The 20,717-nt window shown below is 37.7% G+C and overlaps 1 protein-coding gene across 1 annotated transcript; it reads left to right on the top strand.

Annotated features, from left to right (window-relative positions):
* Positions 1-299: 299 nt before the first annotated feature.
* Positions 300-4,208, top strand: LOC149190956 (putative ubiquitin-conjugating enzyme E2 23). The gene is made up of 6 exons (XM_089410626.1): positions 300-1,949; positions 2,292-2,621; positions 2,709-2,778; positions 3,252-3,391; positions 3,554-3,865; positions 3,960-4,208. The coding sequence occupies exons 1-6, from the start codon at positions 300-302 to the stop codon at positions 4,206-4,208; spliced, it is 2,751 nt and encodes a 916-aa protein (XP_089266752.1).
* The last annotated feature ends 16,509 nt before the right edge of the window (positions 4,209-20,717 follow it).

Below are 20,717 nucleotides of genomic sequence, written 5' to 3'. Positions count from 1 at the left end.
AACAGATATTTATAAGAGATTAATTAAGCGACGGTTGTATATGCCCACAAAATTGAAATATACAGCCCACAACATGCACCCATGCAACGAGCCGATGTCCCCATGGTGACCTATATAGACGCCAGACTCTGCTCAAAAAATCACATCCAACAATTATTACAAGAAAGAAAGAAAAGTTTCGCAGATCAAAATCGAACGAGTTATTTCATTCTGTCCATTATAATCACATTGACTGCGTAGTCGAGTCCTTCTGACTGTTGCCTTCTCTTTCAGCGATTTGCTAACAAGCAAGCATTCGAATGGAGGACACATACCGTAATGAAGACAGCAATGCATCCAAATCCACAGATAGCTCACCCCGTAACGATGCTTCATTGCACGGAGATTTTTGGGAAGAAAACTCTAAATGCGATTCAGCAGGACTTTTCCTAAAAGTTCAAAGAAAGCAATCTGGTGTAGGTGTGCACACACAAGACATAGTCCAATCTGTACAACACAGCGGTTTAATTGGGATTGTAATAAAAGTTGCAGATGATTCTGATTCAGAGGAGGATGACAGTGAAGATGAAGACGAAGACGAGTCTATTCCAGAAGGCTGTGCACGGATTTTTTGGACCAATTTTTTGGAGAGTACGGAGATAGCCGATGAGCTTGAGGTGATTGACAGGGCGATCTTCCATGGTGATATTGTGGCAATGGCTTCAGATCCATCTGGACAGAGAGGCATCGTGGTTAACGTGGATGTTACAGTAGATTTGTTAACTCCCACATCAGTTAATGCTATAAGAAACGTTTCCAGTAGAGATCTTCAGCGAATAAGGGCGTTTATGCCCGGTGATTATGTCATTCATGGACCTTGGGTGGGAAGAGTCGATGAAGTGGTTGATAATGTGACTGTGTTATTTGATGACGGATCAAAATGCAAAGTAATGAAGGCCGAACCCGACCACCTTATTCCAATCCCCAATAATCTCCGTTATCCTTACTTTCCAGGGCAGCGTGTCCGGGGCAGTTCATCGGCAGTTTTCGAGAATGCTCGATGGTTGTGTGGTACATGGAAAAAAAGTAACAAGGAAGGTACAGTAGGCAATGTGGAAGTGGGATTAGTTTCCGTGGATTGGGTTGCTGCAGCAAATCCTGATTGCAATTCCCTGACTCCTGCAGAGAAACAGGACCCTAAAGAGCTACAGCTATTGTCTTGTTTTTCAGACGTTTATTGGCAGCTAGGCGACTGGTGTCTGCTTCCAGCATCTGAAAGGAGAATGTTAGAAGTTACTATGCCTGCCACAGATGACACTGTTGCCCACAAAAAAGATAATGTGCTATTTGTGGGCAATAAAAGGACTAGGGTAGATGTCATATGGCAAGATGGTACAAGGGCATATGGTGTAGATTCTACAACCTTGATTACCATCAAAGATGTTGGGGATCATGACTTCTTTCCTGAACAATATGTAGTGGAAAAAGGTTCGGACGATGATGATGGCGAGGCTTCTGAATCAAGACGACGAGTAGGAATCGTGAAAAATGTGGATTCAAAAGAACGCATAGCAAGAGTAAGGTGGTTGAAAGCTGTGGATTGTCCACAAGATACACTAAAATTTGATGGAGAGGAGTTATTAAGTGTGTATGAGCTTGCTTGCCATCTAGATTATAACTACTTTGTTGGGGCCATCGTTATACGTCGTCACTCTCCGGTGTTTGGGGAAGCAGAAGTGCTTGGCATTGTGGATCAGTTGGGTGACCACATAGAATCTAGGGATGAAATAAGACACAAAAACGTTGTTGAGACTGCAGATCTATCTACAAACCAGAAAGCTCTGAAGAAAACACAAAAGGCAGAGGTTGACAAGAATATTGAAGAATCTTACCTATCCTGTATTGGTAACGTCATAGGTGTTAAAGATGGAGACATAGAGGTTGCATGGGCAGACGGAACAGTGTCAAAGGTATGTTATTTTCTTGTTTCCTTATAGTGTGTAGCATGGGCAGACGGAACAGTGTCAAAGGTAGGTTATTTTCTTGTTTCCTTATAGTGGAATATTACATAGGAATGTATTTTCATTGTCTGCTGAAGTACTATCCCTTATCTGAGAAATTGATCACGCTACCTTTCTTAGTCTCAATATACGGAGATTTGGGTATAAAAGTATCTTTTTAAATATGCATTTCACTGCATCCAAGATATGAATTCCAACAATTGGCTCTTTGCTTACAATATGAAATATGAAACTACTTTGATAGTATGATAACCTAAAGGTTATTTTCATTTTATTTTTTTGTAAATGTAGATTCCACCTCGACAAACATCGGTGGTTTATAGTGATGATGAAGAAGAAGAAGATGATAAAGATGAGACTGCTACATGGGAAACTGTTGAAGAAGATGATAAAGTTGAGCCTGCTAGTTGGGAAACTGTTCAAGAAGATAAGGAGCTAGACATTAATATGGAGCAGACAAATGAGGAAAATACAGTGCTAGACATTGATATGGAGCAGACAAATGAGGAAAATACAGTGCATAGCTTGTCTAGCAGTAGTTGTCATGAGCCAGGTCAATTTAAACATTTTGATAGTATAAGCGACGCTATGGATCACTTTTATCGGAATGAAACAAGACAGGTACATTTATCAAAGGACATGCTTTTCTCATTCCGTTTAGTGATTTTTTGGGGGGCATGATTGAAACTTTTGAACATCTTCGTGCAGCCTATCAATAAGCGGAAATGGATGAAGAAAATTCAACAAGAATGGAACAATCTCGAAAAACACTTACCAGGTAACTCCTAAGCCATGCAGGCCTGTCTGTTTTTCACTGGTTTATTAAATGAGTTCATGATATTTGAACATTCACTAATACTGTTTTTCACTGGTTTATTAAATGAGTTCATGATATTTGAACATCCACTAATAGGGAAACGCTATTCTGGGCAGTCATATTTCCTTCAATTTTGCCTCTATTCTGGGCAGTTCTATTTCCTTCAATTTTGCCTCTATTCTGGGCAGTCATATTTCCTTCAATTTTGCCATTTTTGTCTTTTGTCTTTTCAGTTTTCAATATTGCTTTCTTGTTTTCTCTTGAGTAGTAGGAAGTTGCAAAGTAACAAATTTTGTAACCCAATTGTTCATGAGAATACGATGTACTCATGAAGTGTACTGGAACAAATAAAATTATGGGCATAGAGTATTTCGAGCTCTTTATTTTTCTGGTTGTTCTAACTTGTAATTTATAAACTCTGCATTGATTGACAGATACAATTTTTGTTAGAATATATGAGGATAGGATGGATTTGCTGAGAGCTGTAATTGTTGGAGCAGCCGGGACTCCGTATCAAGATGGACTTTTCTTCTTTGACATTCATTTTCCATCCAAATATCCCGATATACCACCTGTAAGCATTAGTTTAACTAGAACTGTTTGATTCTAAAGTGAATTAAATGAGATCTCAAGTTGTTTTGTTTTGAACTCAATATGGAAGTCAGTCTCATTTAGCTTTAATATGTTGGTTTTGCAGTTAGCTTACTACCATTCTGGTAATATGTTGGTTTTGCAGTTAGCTTACTACCATTCTGGTGGGTTACGGTTGAATCCAAATCTATATGAGAATGGAAAAGTCTGTCTGAGTCTTTTAAACACATGGACAGGCAAAGGGAATGAAGTGTGGAACCCGTTGTCATCAAACGTTTTACAACTACTTGTTTCTATTCAAGGATTGGTACTAAATGATAATCCTTATTTTAATGAACCTGGATTTGAGAAACAGATTGGTTCAGCGGAAGGGGAGAGGAACTCGTTAGCCTACAAAGAAAACTCTTTTCTCCTATCGTGCAAGTCAATGTTGTACGTATTGCGAAAGCCTCCAAAGGTAGAAGTCTCACGAGATTTTCATTTACAGTTATCATTTTTAATCATTCTTTGTCTAGGAATAATTCTAAATACACCTATGCTCATCTGTGCAGCATTTTGAGATGTTTGTTAAAGAGCATTTTCAAAAACGCGGTCACTGTATTCTTCGTGCGTGTGATGCTTATATCAAAGGGGCTCCAGTTGGATCACTATCAGAGGATTGTACAATTGTTGGAGAAGAGTCTGAAAATCAGGGTGCTACTTCTGCTGGCTTCAAGCTTATATTACTTAAAATTGTTCCTAAACTTATTGCAGCCTTCACTGAAATTGGACTAGATTGCCAAGAATTTCAGCAGTCATAACTTTTGCGTTAAAGTCACAAATTCCATGAAGGATTGGATTCTTACTTGGCAAATACAAGTGTGGTTATTTCTTTCAAAGCTTGATGTGGAATTCAACAGCTATGTACTATAGCAGAAGTTGTGATTGCATCTGCCAACCTGGTGCAATGTTTTTAGATTATCGAATGTATGTGTAGATTATCGAATTTAGCTATTGTCTGTGTGTTTTTTCAAATATATATACATTTTACAGTTGCCAAGATTAGAAGATTTACGATTATTAACACAAAGATTCATGTGATGGTTATTCCCTTCTCTATTATTCCGTTTGAATGAAAGCAAATGTCATGGAATCTATAATCTAATGTTCTGTTTCATTAATTCAAATGCCCGCATTCCTTCCTTCCAAAGATACATTAGGGTTCAGTTTCCATGCCCTACTGCAGTGGATTGTTTTTCCAGTTTTCTACTGCCATCCACAATGATAACTTGAAATGTCTAAGGTGTGTGTCATTTATCTTGCCTTTGTCAATATTTGATCATGTAGCCAATGTCTTCGTGATTGCAACAAACCATAGCTTGTTGACTCCATTTCCCAATGGACTGTTTCTCTCATGCCCAACCAAACCCTTTTTCAACACCCCTCGACTAAGGATCTAGCCATTATTTCAAGTACACAGCTAGTTATTGAAGTGACACTCGGTGATTAAGATTTAAGAGAGGGTCATATCTGGGTTGGAAGGGCTAGCCTCTAACCTAAAAGTTTGGTTGAAAAGATTACCTTAAGTGTTTTTTTCACATCCAAGAAAAACTCTTGAGTGTTAATAGATATAACAACCAAACATAACAATTCTAATCAAACACAAAAAACATGTGTTTAAATAAACAATGATGCAAACTTGACTTTAAAATTTGTTTCTTAAGAATGTATGACCACAAGACATTATAGAATAATTTCATGTAACTCCCATTTTACCAGTAATACAATGTCAAAAAGGGCATGCATTGAAAAAGAAGATGTTGGGAAATGATGTAGTGATGATTGGAGACTTCCACAGTTATTCATATTGTTAAAGATTTTTCGAATAACATTGTGTAATACATGTGATCCATCCTATTACATATATTACACAGTGCTATTCAGGAAATATCTAACAATGATGTAGTGATGTAAATTTTATGCAAATCACATTGTCCACCATTGTGTCATGTTCATTCGAAATTATTTTTCCTTCCTCAAATAATACATTACATGGAAATGCTAAAGACAAAGAGGAGGAAATATATTGTAGTAATGTATGAATGCTCAAACAAAAATATACCTAATGTTAATTTAGGTGGCATAGAGGATTGCTTATTTTTTTCCAAGGAAATATTTGAATAGATCCACCCAATGGGATCAATTCCCGCCAACTTATTATGAGAGCCTAACCCAAGGGTGTTGAGGAGAATTGACCCCATGACCTCCCATTACGACGTTCTTTTAGCGACGAGAACTCGTCCAATTGAACTAGCCCTGGGGGCTAGCATCTATGATTTGCTTATACTTTACAATTAGATCATATTAATGAAAATAATTTGGAGGAATTTGTTTTTAAAGATCGTAAATTAAGCACGTTGGAACTATGTGCTATTTGAATCACTGGGATTCTAGTGGCAGGCCTATAAGGTTTTACAGCTATCAATAAACTAGTTTAATTTATTGTAGTCTTACTGGAGTATTTCAAATCTTTAGCTTTATAATGGATTCACATCAAAATCTTGTTGGATTTTCTTGAGTCACCTCAATTTTTTTGGGTGGTGTGGTACTTTAACATTGAGTTGTTCTCATCCTTTGAGTATTATATCTAATTTCATTACTTCTAATGAATATGGTAGAGATTAATTTGTAGTTTTATGTCATACACGTCCTATTTAATGTAAAGTAAGGTTGTGGATTTCTCTTAAATGTGTAGTTTGGGGTTTTTTTCTCTTTCATAATATTGGTTGTACATTCAACACATAGATATTGATATAAGGATGGTGTTATTGGTGGGTTGTTGTTTATTGGTTGAGGTAGATAAGCACACAAGTATAAGTGTAGGATTATGAAGAGATGAAGGAAATGTAGTATTTGTTTAATGATATTAATGAGAAAACATGAGGACATGCAACACCTCTAATATCTAGTAGGTCATTAAAGGTTACGTGTAATTATTTTTGGTAATATTTATAGTTAGCAAGATTTATATATGCTTTAAAAACATTAAATCAATAAGAGGTCGAGTAGAGTTGGTTGGTAAACACTAAAACGATCCAACTGGTAAAAATTCGAGTTCTGCCCGCATGGACGCCAGTGGGGGCGTTCGTCCTCGCCTCCCTCCTAAGATCGATGCCTTCAAACATCTGGTAGCCTCCTGTGGCAAGAGGAAAGCAAACCCGAATCAGTAGAAGTTTGTAAAGGAAGTCGAATCCATCCCTTTTGTTGAACTACCTGTGGAATGCCCATGTCGGGCTGTGTTGAACCTAGTAGAATGCGGGCTCATTGGTCAATTTACGGGCCTCTAACCCTCTCCCAAAGCTATTGATGGATGGGTCCAGCGAAACTGGAGGCCCCTTGTCTCTGAATGAATACGAAATCATCTGGTAGGCAGAGGCTATTATGTTTTTGTCTTCAATTCAGCAGAAGATCGAGACCTTATTTTCCGAAATGGTCCATATTTCATGGTCCCCCAAGGGCTCTATCTGAATAAATGGACGTCAGACTTTGATCCTACCCAAGATATTCCTTCAACCGTTCCTGTCTGGGTAAGGTTACTCTAGCTCCCTCTTCATTGTTGGAACTCGGAATCTATGGAAACCATCGGGAACAAACTAGGCAAATACATTGATAGGGCTGAAAGGAGAGAACAATATTCGTGTGCCAGAATATGTGTTGAAGTCGACTTGGAGATAGGGTTGCCCGAGGTGATCAAGCTAACCATAGCTGGCTGGTCTCACATAATGAACTTGATTATGAATAGCTACCCTTCAAGTTCCGACACTGTCACGGCTATGGCCATTTCGCTCGAAACTGTAAGAAGAAAGCTGAGGAAGAATCTAAAAAAGAGAAGGGCGAACAGTGGACACAAGCCCAAAAAGCAGGCACATCCAAATAGACCAATAGAGCGAAAGGGAAAGGAGGGAATGCAGAGACCGGAGGACCCTCTTCTGGGAAGAGACTACCTGAAGTTCAAGCCACGGGAAATGCCACCACTTCAACAAATCCTTTTACTGTTCTAAACCCTCTAAAAGATCAAAACCAACCAGAACTTGAAGAGGAAGAGGGAGAGGAACAAACTGGAGTAGCCACCTCAGAAATCCCTTGTGTAGACGCATCCCCATAGGAAACTCATGGCTCTCTAGCAGGCGCCATATCCCCACTCTCTTATGTAGAAATGATCAAAAAGAAAAAGTTGATAGACAACCCTAGTTCTTCTGAGGAAGACTCTTTTGAGCGATCCACCAAAAAGGCAGGAAGGAAGTCTCATAAGGAGATCAGAGAAGAAGAGGCAGAGAGATTAAAGATGCAAGGCAGTCAGTCCACAATCGAAATGTCGTTAGGCAAAAACACAAGGGCTCGACCCACAAAGGGAGGGCCTACTCTTTCCTTCCCTAGTAAATAATGCAGATTGTCTCTTGGAATTGCAGGGGTTTGGGGAACCCATTGAAAGCTGAAGCAGTAAAAGATCTATCAAGAATGGAACCCTCGGATATCCTCCTGCTCCAAGAGACAAATATAGGAGAGGATGCTCTTCTATCCTTAAGTCGAATCAACTGGAATAAGAACTCAAGAAAAGTGGTCAGTGCTCGAAGTACTTCAGGGTGTCTTGCAACCTTATGGTCAAAGGATATGTTTCAACTAAAAAGCTCTTTCGCAACCCAACACTGGATATACAAAAAACTTCAACATCTTCCAAGTAAGATTTCTTTGGCTCTCTTCAATCTTTATGTCCTTGCTAATTTCATGGAAAAGGAGTGCTGGAATACTCTCTTAGACTTCCTAGAAATCTAGACTCCTCCAGACATCATACTGGCGGGGGATCTTAACATCACTTTAGATCTGAAAGAGAAAAAAGGTGGAGTTTGGGGTAAAGATCCTTTCCATGTCTCGATGGAGTCTTTGATTCTTGCTTGGGACCCCCTTGACCTCAAACCTAAGAAAGGTCAATATACTTGGACCAACAATAAAGTTGGTAATGCCATAATTGCTGCTCATCTAGACTGGTTTCTAGTTCAAAGTTCTTTAATGGAGGGGAAGCATTTAATCTCTTCAAAAATTCTGCCCAAGATAACATCTGACCTTAACCCCATCTCGTTGTTGCTAGAAAAAGAGGAATACTTAGGCCCTATTCCCTTTAGATTTAATCCTCTTTGGGTAGTGAGAGAGGGCTTTATGGACATAGTGGCTCAAGCTTGGTCGCAACCAGTTGAAGGATCCCCTAGCTTTCTATGAGAGCAAAAACTTAAGTACACTAAGTATGCCTTAAAAACCTGGGCAAAAGAAAAAACCCTCTCCACTCCAACGAGCAATAGACAAAATATTGTGTAGGCTTTAGCTGAGATTCAACTAGGCATGGAAGAAACTAAAACCACCAAAGCTCAGCTAGTCATCGAACAGAACGCCCAGTTCAACTCTTTCTCTCCTTTCACCAAGAAGAGGAGTATTGGCGCCTCAAGTCTCGGAGCCTCTGGCTGCAAGCTATATATAGAAACACATCATTCTTTCACAGATAATGCAAAGCTCATCTCTCTCAGAATCACATCTCGGAAATATCCACCAGGGAGGGGGAAGTCATCAAAGCACAACCTCTTTTAAAACAGGCCGCCACATCTCATTTTCAGCAACTGTTTCAGGAGGATGGTTCTTCTGATAATGATCTGGCTGCTGACTTTTTTTCAAACATCCCTTCACTTGTCACTACAGATTTAAACGTTGTGTTATTAAAGACTTTTACTAAAAAGGAGATAGTGGAAGTCATATGGTCAATGGAGCCGGATAAAGCCCCTTGGTCGGTTGGCTTCACCATCCATTTTTACAGAGCTTGCTGGAATGTAATAAAACTCGATCTCCTCCGAATGATAAAAGCCTTCCAAAAGAAAGCCAAAGTGGGAGGGTGCACCAACTCCACCTTCCTTGCTTTAATCCCGAAAGAAGTTAACCCATAGACTTTCAACAGGTTCTAGCCTATCTCACTCTGCAATTCCTCATACAAGATTCTTGCCAAACTCTTAGCCAATAGACTCAAGCCTCTATTAAGGAATCTGATATCCCCTCTTCAGGGCGGTTTTGTTAAAGGAAGGCACCTCATAGACAATGTGATCCAAGTGCAAGAAGCCCTCCACTCTAGCCACATTCGGAAGGAAAAAGACATGCTCATCAAGTTGGATATGTCAAATGCTTTTGACCGAGTTAAACTCTCATTCCTCTATAAAATCCTTCTCTCTTTTGGTTTTAGTACTAAGTTTGTCAACTTGATAAAATCCTGCACATATAGACCTTGGATAGCGCCCCTGGTCAATGGCAGACCTGTTGATTTCTTACAAGCTACAAGAGGGCTCCACCAGGGGTGCCCATTGTCACCCTTTCTTTATATCCTGTTGGCAGAACCCCTAAGCAGAAAGCTAACAGTTGAAAGGGAAGTAGGCTATATCCCGGGCATTAAGGCAGCAAGAGGTGTGGATCCTATAAATCATGCCCTCTTTACGGATGACTCTCTCCTCTTGGGAGGGGCCTCGATTAAGATAGAAAGGGCTTTCAATGAAATTCTTCAACACTTCTACTTAATTACAGGAGCCTTGATCAACAAAAGAAAAAGTGTTGTCTACAGTTGGAATGTAGATCATCCAACTATCCTTCGAATCGCTTGCTCCTTGGGATTCCCTAGGTATGAAAAATGGGAAAAGATCAAATACCTAGGCCTTCCCTTAACCTTGGGGCCAAGCCCTCCCTCCCTCTAGATCAAAGTAATTAGCAAGATGAAAGCAAAATAGCATATTGGGGAGGCCAATGGCTAACAACGATTGGGAAGCTGGTTTTGATAAAGGCAGTCCTCTCCGCCCTCCCCATCTTCCAGTCTTCCCTCCTGCTAGCGCCCAAGTCTATCACGGAACAGACCTCCAAGCTCCTTAGGGATTTTCTATGGAACGGGGGTAAGGGAAACCAGAGCAAGTTACATCTGGTAAGATGGGATATCCTTAAAATACCACTCCAGGAAGGTGGGTTACAAATTCGGGATCCAGCCCTAGCAAATTTGGCTCTTGGTGGAAAAATCATACGACAGTTGTATGTAGACAAAAAACATCCTATCAGCAAGATCCTCTGGATGAAATACCTAAAGGGAGGCTCCTTGAGAAACATTACAACAACATATACTCCAACAAGAACAGCAATTTGGAAAGCAGAAGATGCATCAATTACTTACAACAGCATTTATACAGGATCCCCGGCAATGGTCAGAGAACCTTACTATGGGAGGATACTATTCAAGGGAATGCCCCTTTGGCCTCCCTATATTCCTGCAACGAGTTAAAGATCTGGCTAGTGCACAAAGGTCTCCTCTGGCTTGCAGACATTTGCTCTTGGGACAAAAAATGGAATTGAGCAGGATGGATTTTTCCAAGGGTCCCAGAACCTCTTCACGCTGAAAAAAACCTGTTGTATATAGCTCTCTGGCCTCACCTCTATCCACCACTCATCCAAGGACAACTGGGGGTGGGGAAGAACATGAATTTACACGGCAACTTAAGGTTTCTCATCTTTACAATCTACTCATGCCCCTTCAGTGACACCAAAGCTCTGGAAATCAGTTTGGTCCCCCTTTAGCCTACCAAAGGTGAATTTCTTCACATGGTTACTCATGCATAGAAAGGCACTAACAGGTGAAAATCTGAACAAAAGAGGGTTCCACGGCCCCTTTAGATGCTACTTATGCAACTCTGCTACTGAAACCTCTGATCACTTACTGGTTGACTGCGATTTCACACAAGCAGTCTGGAATTTGGTCCTTCACGGTCTTAGTGCTCCCTCCCCCTCCCAGACATCTATCATTTCTCTTTACATCTCCTGGACAGACAAAAATCTTGAGAAAAAAGCTAAAAACGCAGTCTAGAACAATATTTGGCAAGCTATTCCAAAATTCCTTTGGTGGAAAGTGTGGTTGGCTAGAAACGACTGTGTTTTCAACAACAGGCTTCCGAATTTAGTGGTAGTGGTGGCCAAAGTGAAAGCCCTCTTGCTGGAAATTGCAGGTAAATCAACTCCCGCCTCCTCTTTACCTTCAGAAGCTTCTACGTGGCTGGGATCCTGCTCAATAGGAGAGAGGAACGATTCAGTCAGCAAACCGTTGAATTCTCCTTCTTGGTGCTTGCGACTCACTAAAGGTGACTTTCACACGTGGTGGCAGGGGACCTCAAAAGCCCCGATCTTCATTGATGGAACGTCCAAGGGGAACCCAGGAACTATAGGTGCAAAGGGTTTGATTCTTTCCCCTGATAGATCAAGTGAAACCAGCTTCAGTTGGGGCCTAGGCAGATCTGCATTCATTGGCCTCAACACTCAGATTGAGCGTTGTACTCGGAATTGTGAAATAAAACCCAGATACGGAGGAGATCTTCATTTCAGGACTCTCTGGAGAGATTTTAAGCTTCTAGCCATCTGCGTTGTGCAAACCTCTAACCACCAACCTCTCTCCCCCTCTAGTGCCCATTTCCGCCTCTTTTCCTCCCCCCCATCAGCACCTCTCCTCCCTATCAGTCACACTCAAGAACACTAAGCAGCAAGCAAAAGGAACAGCAAACAGCCGCAACCAACAGAAGGAACAGCACAACAACAAAAGGAACAACACAACAATAGAAGGAACAGTAAGCAGAAGGAACAGCTGTAGCCAACAGAAGGAACAACACAGCAAGCAGAAGGAACAGCCGCAGCCAACAGAAGGAACACCAAGCAAAAGGAACAACACAACAATAGAAGGAACAACCAACAGAAGGAACAACAAAACAACAGAAGGAACAGCAAGTAGCCCAAGGGGAAAAAGAAGGAAGCAAACCAAATGGAATTCAAGACAAGAAGAATCAGCCCTCTCAGGAGTAGTCAGTCTACAAACCATGAAAAAATACCAGAGAATCAATGTTATGTAAATTTTCTTTACTAGTAGGACAATATGTTAGACAGTATTCAAGAATAGCTACAGAAATCTATGAATTTTTTAATATAAGCATAGGAGAAGGGACTGCGTTCCCAGCGCATTCTCACGGCTTAGTTTCCACTTATGTTATAGTTGATTGTAATAGGAGCTTGTTCCATCACAACTTTTGGTAATATATCCACTATCCAATCTTGTTAAAAAAAAAAAGATTTATATATGCTTTATATTTTGAGTACAATGTTTTGTAACTTTTAAGTATATAGTATAACATTATTTCCAATTTGAATTTGAATTTATTTTAGCTCTAATCACTAAATATTTGAACATTTATTTTAGCTCTAATCATTGAAGTTTTTACAATCAAACTAAAATCTTGGCCTTAGCTCCCTATTACACCTCTTGTATTATCCTTTTAGCCATTGAAATCTAAAAGCACCACAAGCGAGAAGATGGCTATAGACATAACTAGTCCTTCAGCCTTGACCTTGTTGATCCTTTCTACCTCCTCCTCTCTATTGATCCATTTACTATCAATTTTTTAAATGAACAAAAAATTACCTAACATGATGCAAAATTTATGTATTTTGAAACATATATGATGTCAATAAGATGTGAAACTTTTATATTTTGATACACTTAATATGCCATTATGATGCAATATTCAATACACGTATAGAAAGTATTGATGTTGTTAGAACTATTTTTAAAATTTTCAAAACATAAAAAATCTTTTCGAAAAAGTAAACTCTAGCTTAGTCATTTGCTTTTGAAGTCTGAGGTGAAAGTCATTTTAAAACAACTTTAAATTAGTTTAGGCTACAAGTCAATATTTTTTATGGATAAAGAGATATTTTAAGATTTTGTATAAATTATTGACCAATCCAAATGTTAAAGATAATCCAAACTAAGTTTCATTTCTCAATGCTATATAATTTTCATTTCGTAGGGGTGCAATGAAATCATTTTTCAATGCCTACAAGTGCGCTACAAAATCATTTTTCAGCGCCTACAATAACATTGCTTTTCTCTGTTTTAGTCACCGTGTTCAAGCGGAGTTTCTAAACAGTTGGAAACGAATTCTTGAAAACCAAAACAGGTTTTTGCACGAATGGACCAATTTCCAAAAACCTCTCATTTAAACCTAGCTATCATGGTTGGTGGATATGAAGGAATCTTTGCAACCCTTCTTTCAAGATTTAAATATTTAATGATTTTTTTGTTTTAGTCATTAACTTTGGGCATGATTTTCGATATTGTGGTGATGAATTTCAAAAAACTAAAAGAGGTTTTTCTTGGGAATGATTTGATTTACAAAAACCTCTTTTAGTTTTGCGACATGTATCATGGTTTGGAAGATTTGAATGCATATTTGAATCCCTTTTTTTTACAGAAATTTGCCACATTTAATTTTTTCTATTTTTAGAAAAATGGCCAGTCAACTTTCAGTTGGAGAGCCATCTTATCAATTCAACTTAACAACAAACTAAAGATGGATGAGGAGGCTTTTAGATCCATTTCTTTTGGATCTTGATATTTGTTTGATATTTTATCATATTTTATAATTTTAATTTCCCCAAACATTGTGGATCTCAACGTGATATGTTATTCTATATAATACATGAAAAGGAGGGTCCACAGGTTAGATTTTGATGAAAATTTAGCTATTGTTTGTGTGTTTTTTCATGGGAGACAAGTGTAAAACTTTTTTTTTAAGTTTCAAATGGGATATCATTTTGTCATTGAAAAGTGGGGGAAGGAGCGTCAATGGAAGGAAAAACAGAGTTTTGAATAGGGAAGTGGATTTTGAGAAGGGGGAACAAGAGGGTGTTGTCTCTAAGAACTCGAATACACTACGATTACGGTATGTACATGGGTTAGGAGGGAAAGGGAACTTATGGAGTTTGTATAGGGTTTCTTTGCACTAGAAAGCCAGATAGGCGATTTCTAGTTGGCAGGGTGGCATATTCAGTTGGGTGGTCACAGGAGGAACACTGCAACCGAGCCACCTTAACAACATTGGGATATTCAATCAGGTGCTCATAGGAGTTGTTAAGGTCCTATAATTTATATGATCTCAAGGTGAATAAGTATTTCACAGTTTGCAGATTTCAAATTGTTCACAGATTCCAATATTCAATTGATTTCATTATATATATATATATATATATATATATATATATATATATATATATATATATATATATATATATATATCTCTATATATATATATATATATATATGAAAAGAGGGTATATAAGAAAAGGAGAATAAAAGAGAAAAAATTAGAAGAAAAAGAAAACCACAAATGTTGTTCAAATCATACAGTCTAAGCCTGATTGAACAAATTTAATTTTTTGTTGATAGGGTAGAAAATAAAGATCGGCCAAACAGTTTAATCTTCGCAAATCAGTAGCTAGGTAGAAATCAAATTGGTTCAACTGTTTAATCTGGACTAATGGGAGAAATAAGTGATAGAGTAAGTTAGAAATTAAAGAAAAAGTGAACGAGTCTGCAAGTCCAAATTCACACTCTTGTTATCACAAAATCTGACCCTGATAGGCTGTTGATCAAGTAGACTCTGAGTAACTCTTTCAAACCAATCTTTTGGTTGAGGCTTAGCCTCCTCAACCTGAGAGGACTCTCTCAATTGGTTTAATATTTTTTATTAATGATTAGATGGCTAACTCTAGGAAAAAAATGGGCAAATGTATAACTAGTTGACTGGTTGAATCAAGGATTAGCAAACATCTATTGGGCTATGGAGTCAAGATAGTCTTCAACAAAACAACATGATCAGCAAAACATGGAAGTCAAGGCACTTAGAGTTTAGGTTTATAAATAAAATAGTAACACAATGAATCAACACAGTTTACAAGCATGTGAAGGAAGTTAGAGCATTTTCCAATGAATTCTAAGTATCACAAGCTCATACCACTGCAAATAAGTAATTGAAAAAGGCCATAAGAACATCAAACACATAAACTCCTTGTGAATCTTGAGTAGTCAAACTGATCTCTGTATTAAGTTTGAAAAACCACAGTTTCTTACAATAACACAACTTTCTTTTGCTAATGAAATTACCAACCTTGAGGAATTTGATTCTCAAGATTAATATAAAGTTTTTACAACCTTGGATACTATGATCCATTTCTAGGGGAATTCAAATTCCTATTATTGACACCTATCTGTTCATAAAACAACTACTTAATTATAACTTGACAGCTGTCTGTCTTTAAGAGTCATAATAAAAATAGGAGTGAAACTCCTAAAACATGCTTTCAACAACCCTATCTATGACTTAGATACATTATTTAATCAGCTGCCAATCCAAGTCCTCGAGCTTGATGATGTCTCCAGTTTTGTTGCTAACCCTGCTGAGTCATGACCTAACTGTCCTAAAAACAAGGAGACAGAGTTCCTCCTTTTAAGGCCCTTAATCCTTTATGCTTATCTTTGAGCAGTTTCATATGTGGCATGTGTTAGTAATACATTTAAACTTCATTTTTCCACCTGCAAAAGAAAAGAACTCTCGAATAGATGAAAAAGAGAATGAAACATGACTGTGCTGCAAAAATAGACTGTTTTCGTAGCACAGATTTTATATCATTTATGAAATACTTCTTTGAACCATTTTGCATCACTTCCATCTGAAAATTCATCAATGATCCTCATATGTCTACCAACAATCATCAAAACTTGGACTTTATCAGACCTTACCTTCGAAATGCATCTATAAAGTGCTAAAAAGTCACCTTCAACAGTTTCGTAGCGCGCTATGAAACTGCTGTGTATGCTCTTTTTTCAACACGACCTTCAAAATCTACAGTTTGGGAATTTTCAATATTTCATAAAGATTGATATCATCACCAAAAACAAAACAAATTAACCTTAAAATATTTTCCTTCTTCAGAGATGACCTTCTTTTTAATACCAAAATTGTTTTTAAGATATATCCTTTACTTCCCTTTTTTTTTATCACTCTGTTTCATTATTGTTGTAGCCTTTCTTCAACTTTTGTTAACTATATTTCTAGGTCTTCAATTTGTCTTTTCAATCTCCTATTAGTAGCTCTCAACTGAGCATTCATCCTCCTTACAAATCTGGCTTCTTTGATTGCAGGAATAGTCCAAGTAAAGTACTAAGCTTCACTGCTGACTATTTCTAGTTTGGAAGCTTTTTCAACTTCCCAGAGAGCCTTTATCCTCTTGAAATCTATCTTCTTAGTAGCATGCCTTCTTTCTCTCATCCTTAGTCTAGCAGTTTCATTATTAGCTGCGAACCTTTCTTCCATTTCTTCATAGCTGGTTTTTTTTGCACTGTTTTCATCTGAAAAATAGGTGTTCAGACAGAGCTTGTATCTTTTGATCCCTGATAGCAGTTACAAAAATGGAGGAGATTTTTGTATATAAGAATGTTTCTAAGAAAAACCTCTCTCAGTTTTTTGAAAACTAGTTTCAGTTGTCCAGAATCTGCATTATAAAATCATGTATAAAACAGGAAAATTCTGAATTCTGAAAATAGGTCTCAAAGGAAACTTCAAATCTCCAAATTGGTAGCACATGGGAGAAATTTGAAAGAGGTTTTTGTTCCTTTTTATGTTCTTAGAAAAAATGTCCTTCAGATTTTTGAAATTCATCTTCATTTTCCTGAAAATTCCTTTTGAAACCAACAGCTCAAAACAGTCCAAGAAACACACAAATCCCCTTGGAGCTCCTGGTAGAAATACATGTAACCTGTCTGGATGAAAGCTTGTGTGAAGCTGAGGTCGTCCATGATCAGTTAAATCTATATAAGTTCCTATCCAAACACATATCCTTCTTTTTATGCTTTCATCTTCATGGTATTTCCCTTTATAACCCAAACTGCCCTCTTAAAAATATGACAGCTGTAAAGAACTTTTTGGACAGCAAGTTGTTTGTCACAAAGTTAACTTTTCAAAGGTGATAGCTGACTGATACATGCAAAGGTTGAAAAGTAAATGACAGAGAGGAACTTGGGTCGCTTGTCTAAGGAATGATATTCGAATGTGGAGAGAAAGGTGACAAAATGAGGGAGTGGAAAGCAACAGCCACTTCATCAACCAATAAAAATAACTCTGCTTTTCCTGAAAAAGAAGGTTGCACTCCTGAGCTCCTATCTCTTGATCCCTGATATCTGTTACAAAAATGGAGGAGGTTTTTGTAGATAAGAATGTTTATAAGAAAAACCTCTTTCATTTTTCAAAAATGAGTTTTAATTGCACAAGAACCCCCTTGGAAGTTGACTACTAAAAACAGAAAAACAGGGTTTTTGCCTCATAGTGCGCTATGAAATTAGCTTGTTTTCGTAGCGCAAATCACCTTTTTTGAACTAGCTGTGCTACGAAACTGCAGATTCCTGTATGATTGCAAAAATTTAACCCTAAACTTAATGGAATGACTTCTAAATGGAAAATGTGACCTATTTGACCATGAAGTGAACCTAAAGGACTTTATTTGGAAATGAAAGATGGCATTTTAAGACTTCAAACCCTATCACTTACCCTTTTATCAAGACTAAAATGACTTTTAGACCTCCTTGAAATCATGACCAAAAGCAGAGTTGACACAATGATGTTTTGAAAATTTTTGGGTGATAACAGTGGCTCCACTAGGGATAGTGTGCCCCAGTGGTACACTAAGAACCAGTAGCACTAGTGCTGCTATCCATCCTTTAGAATAAAATTCTAAAATTCTGCCCAATCTACTCCCCAAGCTTTAATGATTTCTGAAAGATGACTCAAACTGCACCTAATAAAAAATGCTCAGTCAACCTACCCTGAGCTTATTTGCACATTCCTACCTATCCTATCAGCTACAACCTCCAGTTGTAGCTCAAGGAACATGAAACTTCCAATGAAGCCAGTCATTGATCTAATCTGACACTTGAATCTCTTGATTGTGCTTGAAGCAAAAATAAACTTGATACTGAAACAACGAGGCAGCATGAGATGTAATTGATCTTCAAGATGAAAATATAACTGGAAATCTAAACAGTAAATCTTTTCCATGTAATCAACTATAGGGTCAAAAAAGACATGATTAGTTTGATGATCATCATAACATTCTATATCTTCAAACAACTGATTCTCAGCCACCTTTGATATGTTATCCAACTGTTTTTCTGAATGATTCCCACAAATAATGTAATTTTCCTCATTATTATGCTCATTCTTTGATGTAAGCCTTTTCCTCTACCTAAGGGTTATAAAAGCTATCTTCCAGTATTTCTTCTTGGTGTTTGTAATGATTTTCATACTCTTTATGATCAAAAGACTGGCAAGTTTACTACACCTTTACATTAATCTTAAAGGATGTAACATGGTTTTCATAAGTAAACCCCTGCTGATTTTCATGTTGCATTTCATGGGAAGTTATCCTTTCTTCTTGGTGTTGAAATGTATTGTTATGAAGAGCCTCTAAAATTTCTTCATTCATGAATTCATCATCATCATAACAATCCTCCAAATATTGAATAAAACTCACATAATGTTTACAACAATCTTTGACCAGCAATAAGGAGGGATGACACTCTTTATACATCTCATAGAATACATCATGGAAATTAGCAAGCGAATATAATGAACCATTTTCCAAGCTTTTATACCAAGACCATGATTTTCCTTCTAAATTGGTCATAAACATCTTCATGAGACAATCTTCAGGGAACTGAACCTTAAGATTGTGTACATGCATATGGAACCTAACCAAATGAAGAGCAACATTGTCTTTCTTTTCATCTTTGAATATTGGAAGATCATCTAACCATTCAACCTTTGGCATAAGATTTGGAAAACCAGGGATATGAGACCAATTCATAGGGGCATACCTGGCATTTATTCTTGCAATGGCACTTATCTTGAAACTTCATGAAACTACTGATCTTCTAGCAGTGGAGTCACCTTCCAATTTTTTATTTGATGTGTGGAGTTGCCAAGGTAGATGCAGCCTCGAACAGCTTCCTGAGCTCCTGCTACCTTCAGAAGTTCAGCTTCTTGATTTCGGGAATGAGTAATCTTCAAGCTCCCAGCAGACGCACCAAAATGTTATCACAAAATCTAACCCTGATAGGTTGTTGATCAAGTAGACTCTGAGTAACTCTTTCAAACCAATCTTTTGGTTGAGGCTTAGCCTCCTCAACCTGAGAGGGCTCTCTCAATAGGTTTAAGATTTTTGATTAATGATTAGATGGCTAACTCTAGGAACAAAATGGGCAAATGTATAACTGGTTGACTGGTTGAATCAAGGATTAGCAAACATCTATTGGGCTATGGAGTCAAGATAGTCTTCAATAAAACAACATGATTAGCAAAACATGGAAATCAAGGCACTTAGAGTTTAGGTTTATAAATAAAACAGTAACACAGTGAATCAACACAGTTTACAAGCATGTGAAGGAAGTTAGAGCATTTTCCAATGAATTCTAAGTATCACAAGCTCATACCACTACAAATAAGTAATTGAAAAAGGCCATAAGAATATCAAACACATAAACTCCTTATGAATCTTGAGTAGTCAAACTGATCTCTGTATTAAGTTTGAAAAACCACAGTTTCTTACAATAACACAACTTTCTTTTGCTAATGAAATTACCAACCCTGAGGAATTCGATTCTCAAGCTTAATATAGAATTTTTACAACCTTGGATACTATGATCCATTTCTAGGGGAATTCGAATTCCTATTATTGACACCTATCTATTCATAAAACAACTACTTGATTACAACTTGACAGCTGCCTGTGTTTAAGAGTCATAATACAAATAGGAGCGAAACTCCTAAAACATGCTTTCAACAACCCTATCTATGACTTAAATACATTCTTTAATCAGCTGCCAATCCATGTCCTCGAGCTTGATGATGTCTCCAATTTTGTTGCTAACCTTGCTGAGTCATGACCTAACTGTCCTAAAAACAAGGAGACAGAGTTCCTCCTTTTAAGGCCCTTAATCCTTTATGCTTATCTTCGAGAAGTTTCATATGTGGCATGTGTTAGTAATCCATTTAAACTTCATTTTTCCACTTGCGTAAGAAAAGAACTCTTGAATAAATGAAAAAGAGAATGAAACATGATTGTGCTGCGAAAATAGCATGTTTTCGTAGCACATCTTTTATATCATTTATGGAATACTTCTTTGAACCATTCTGCATCACTGCCATCTGAAACTTCATCAATGATCCTCATATGTCTACCAACAATCATCAAAACTTGGACTTTATCAGACCTACATTCGAAATGCATCTATAAAGTGCTAAAAAGTCACCTTCAGCAGTTTCGTAGCGCACTACGAAATTGTTGTGTATGCTCTTTTTTCAACACAACCTTCAAAATCTATAGTTTGGGCA

This window comes from Pinus tabuliformis, chromosome 3_1 (assembly GCF_031772625.1).
Source record: "Pinus tabuliformis cultivar Carrire ecotype Pingquan chromosome 3_1, CPIR1, whole genome shotgun sequence".
Taxonomy (NCBI): Eukaryota; Viridiplantae; Streptophyta; class Pinopsida; order Pinales; family Pinaceae; genus Pinus; species Pinus tabuliformis.
Note: the sequence above shows the minus strand (reverse complement) of the source record. Positions and strands in the feature narration are given on the sequence as shown.

What these genes read in the sequence shown, in the direction of transcription:
- LOC149190956 (XM_089410626.1), top strand. Translation starts at nt 300, where the DNA reads ATGGAGGACACATACCGTAATGAAGACAGCAATGCATCCAAATCCACA. An exon ending in TCTCGAAAAACACTTACCAG is followed by an intron (nt 2,779 to 3,251) that starts GTAACTCCTAAG and finishes ATTGATTGACAG; the next exon opens with ATACAATTTTTGTTAGAATA. An exon ending in AATATCCCGATATACCACCT is followed by an intron (nt 3,392 to 3,553) that starts GTAAGCATTAGT and finishes TTGGTTTTGCAG; the next exon opens with TTAGCTTACTACCATTCTGG.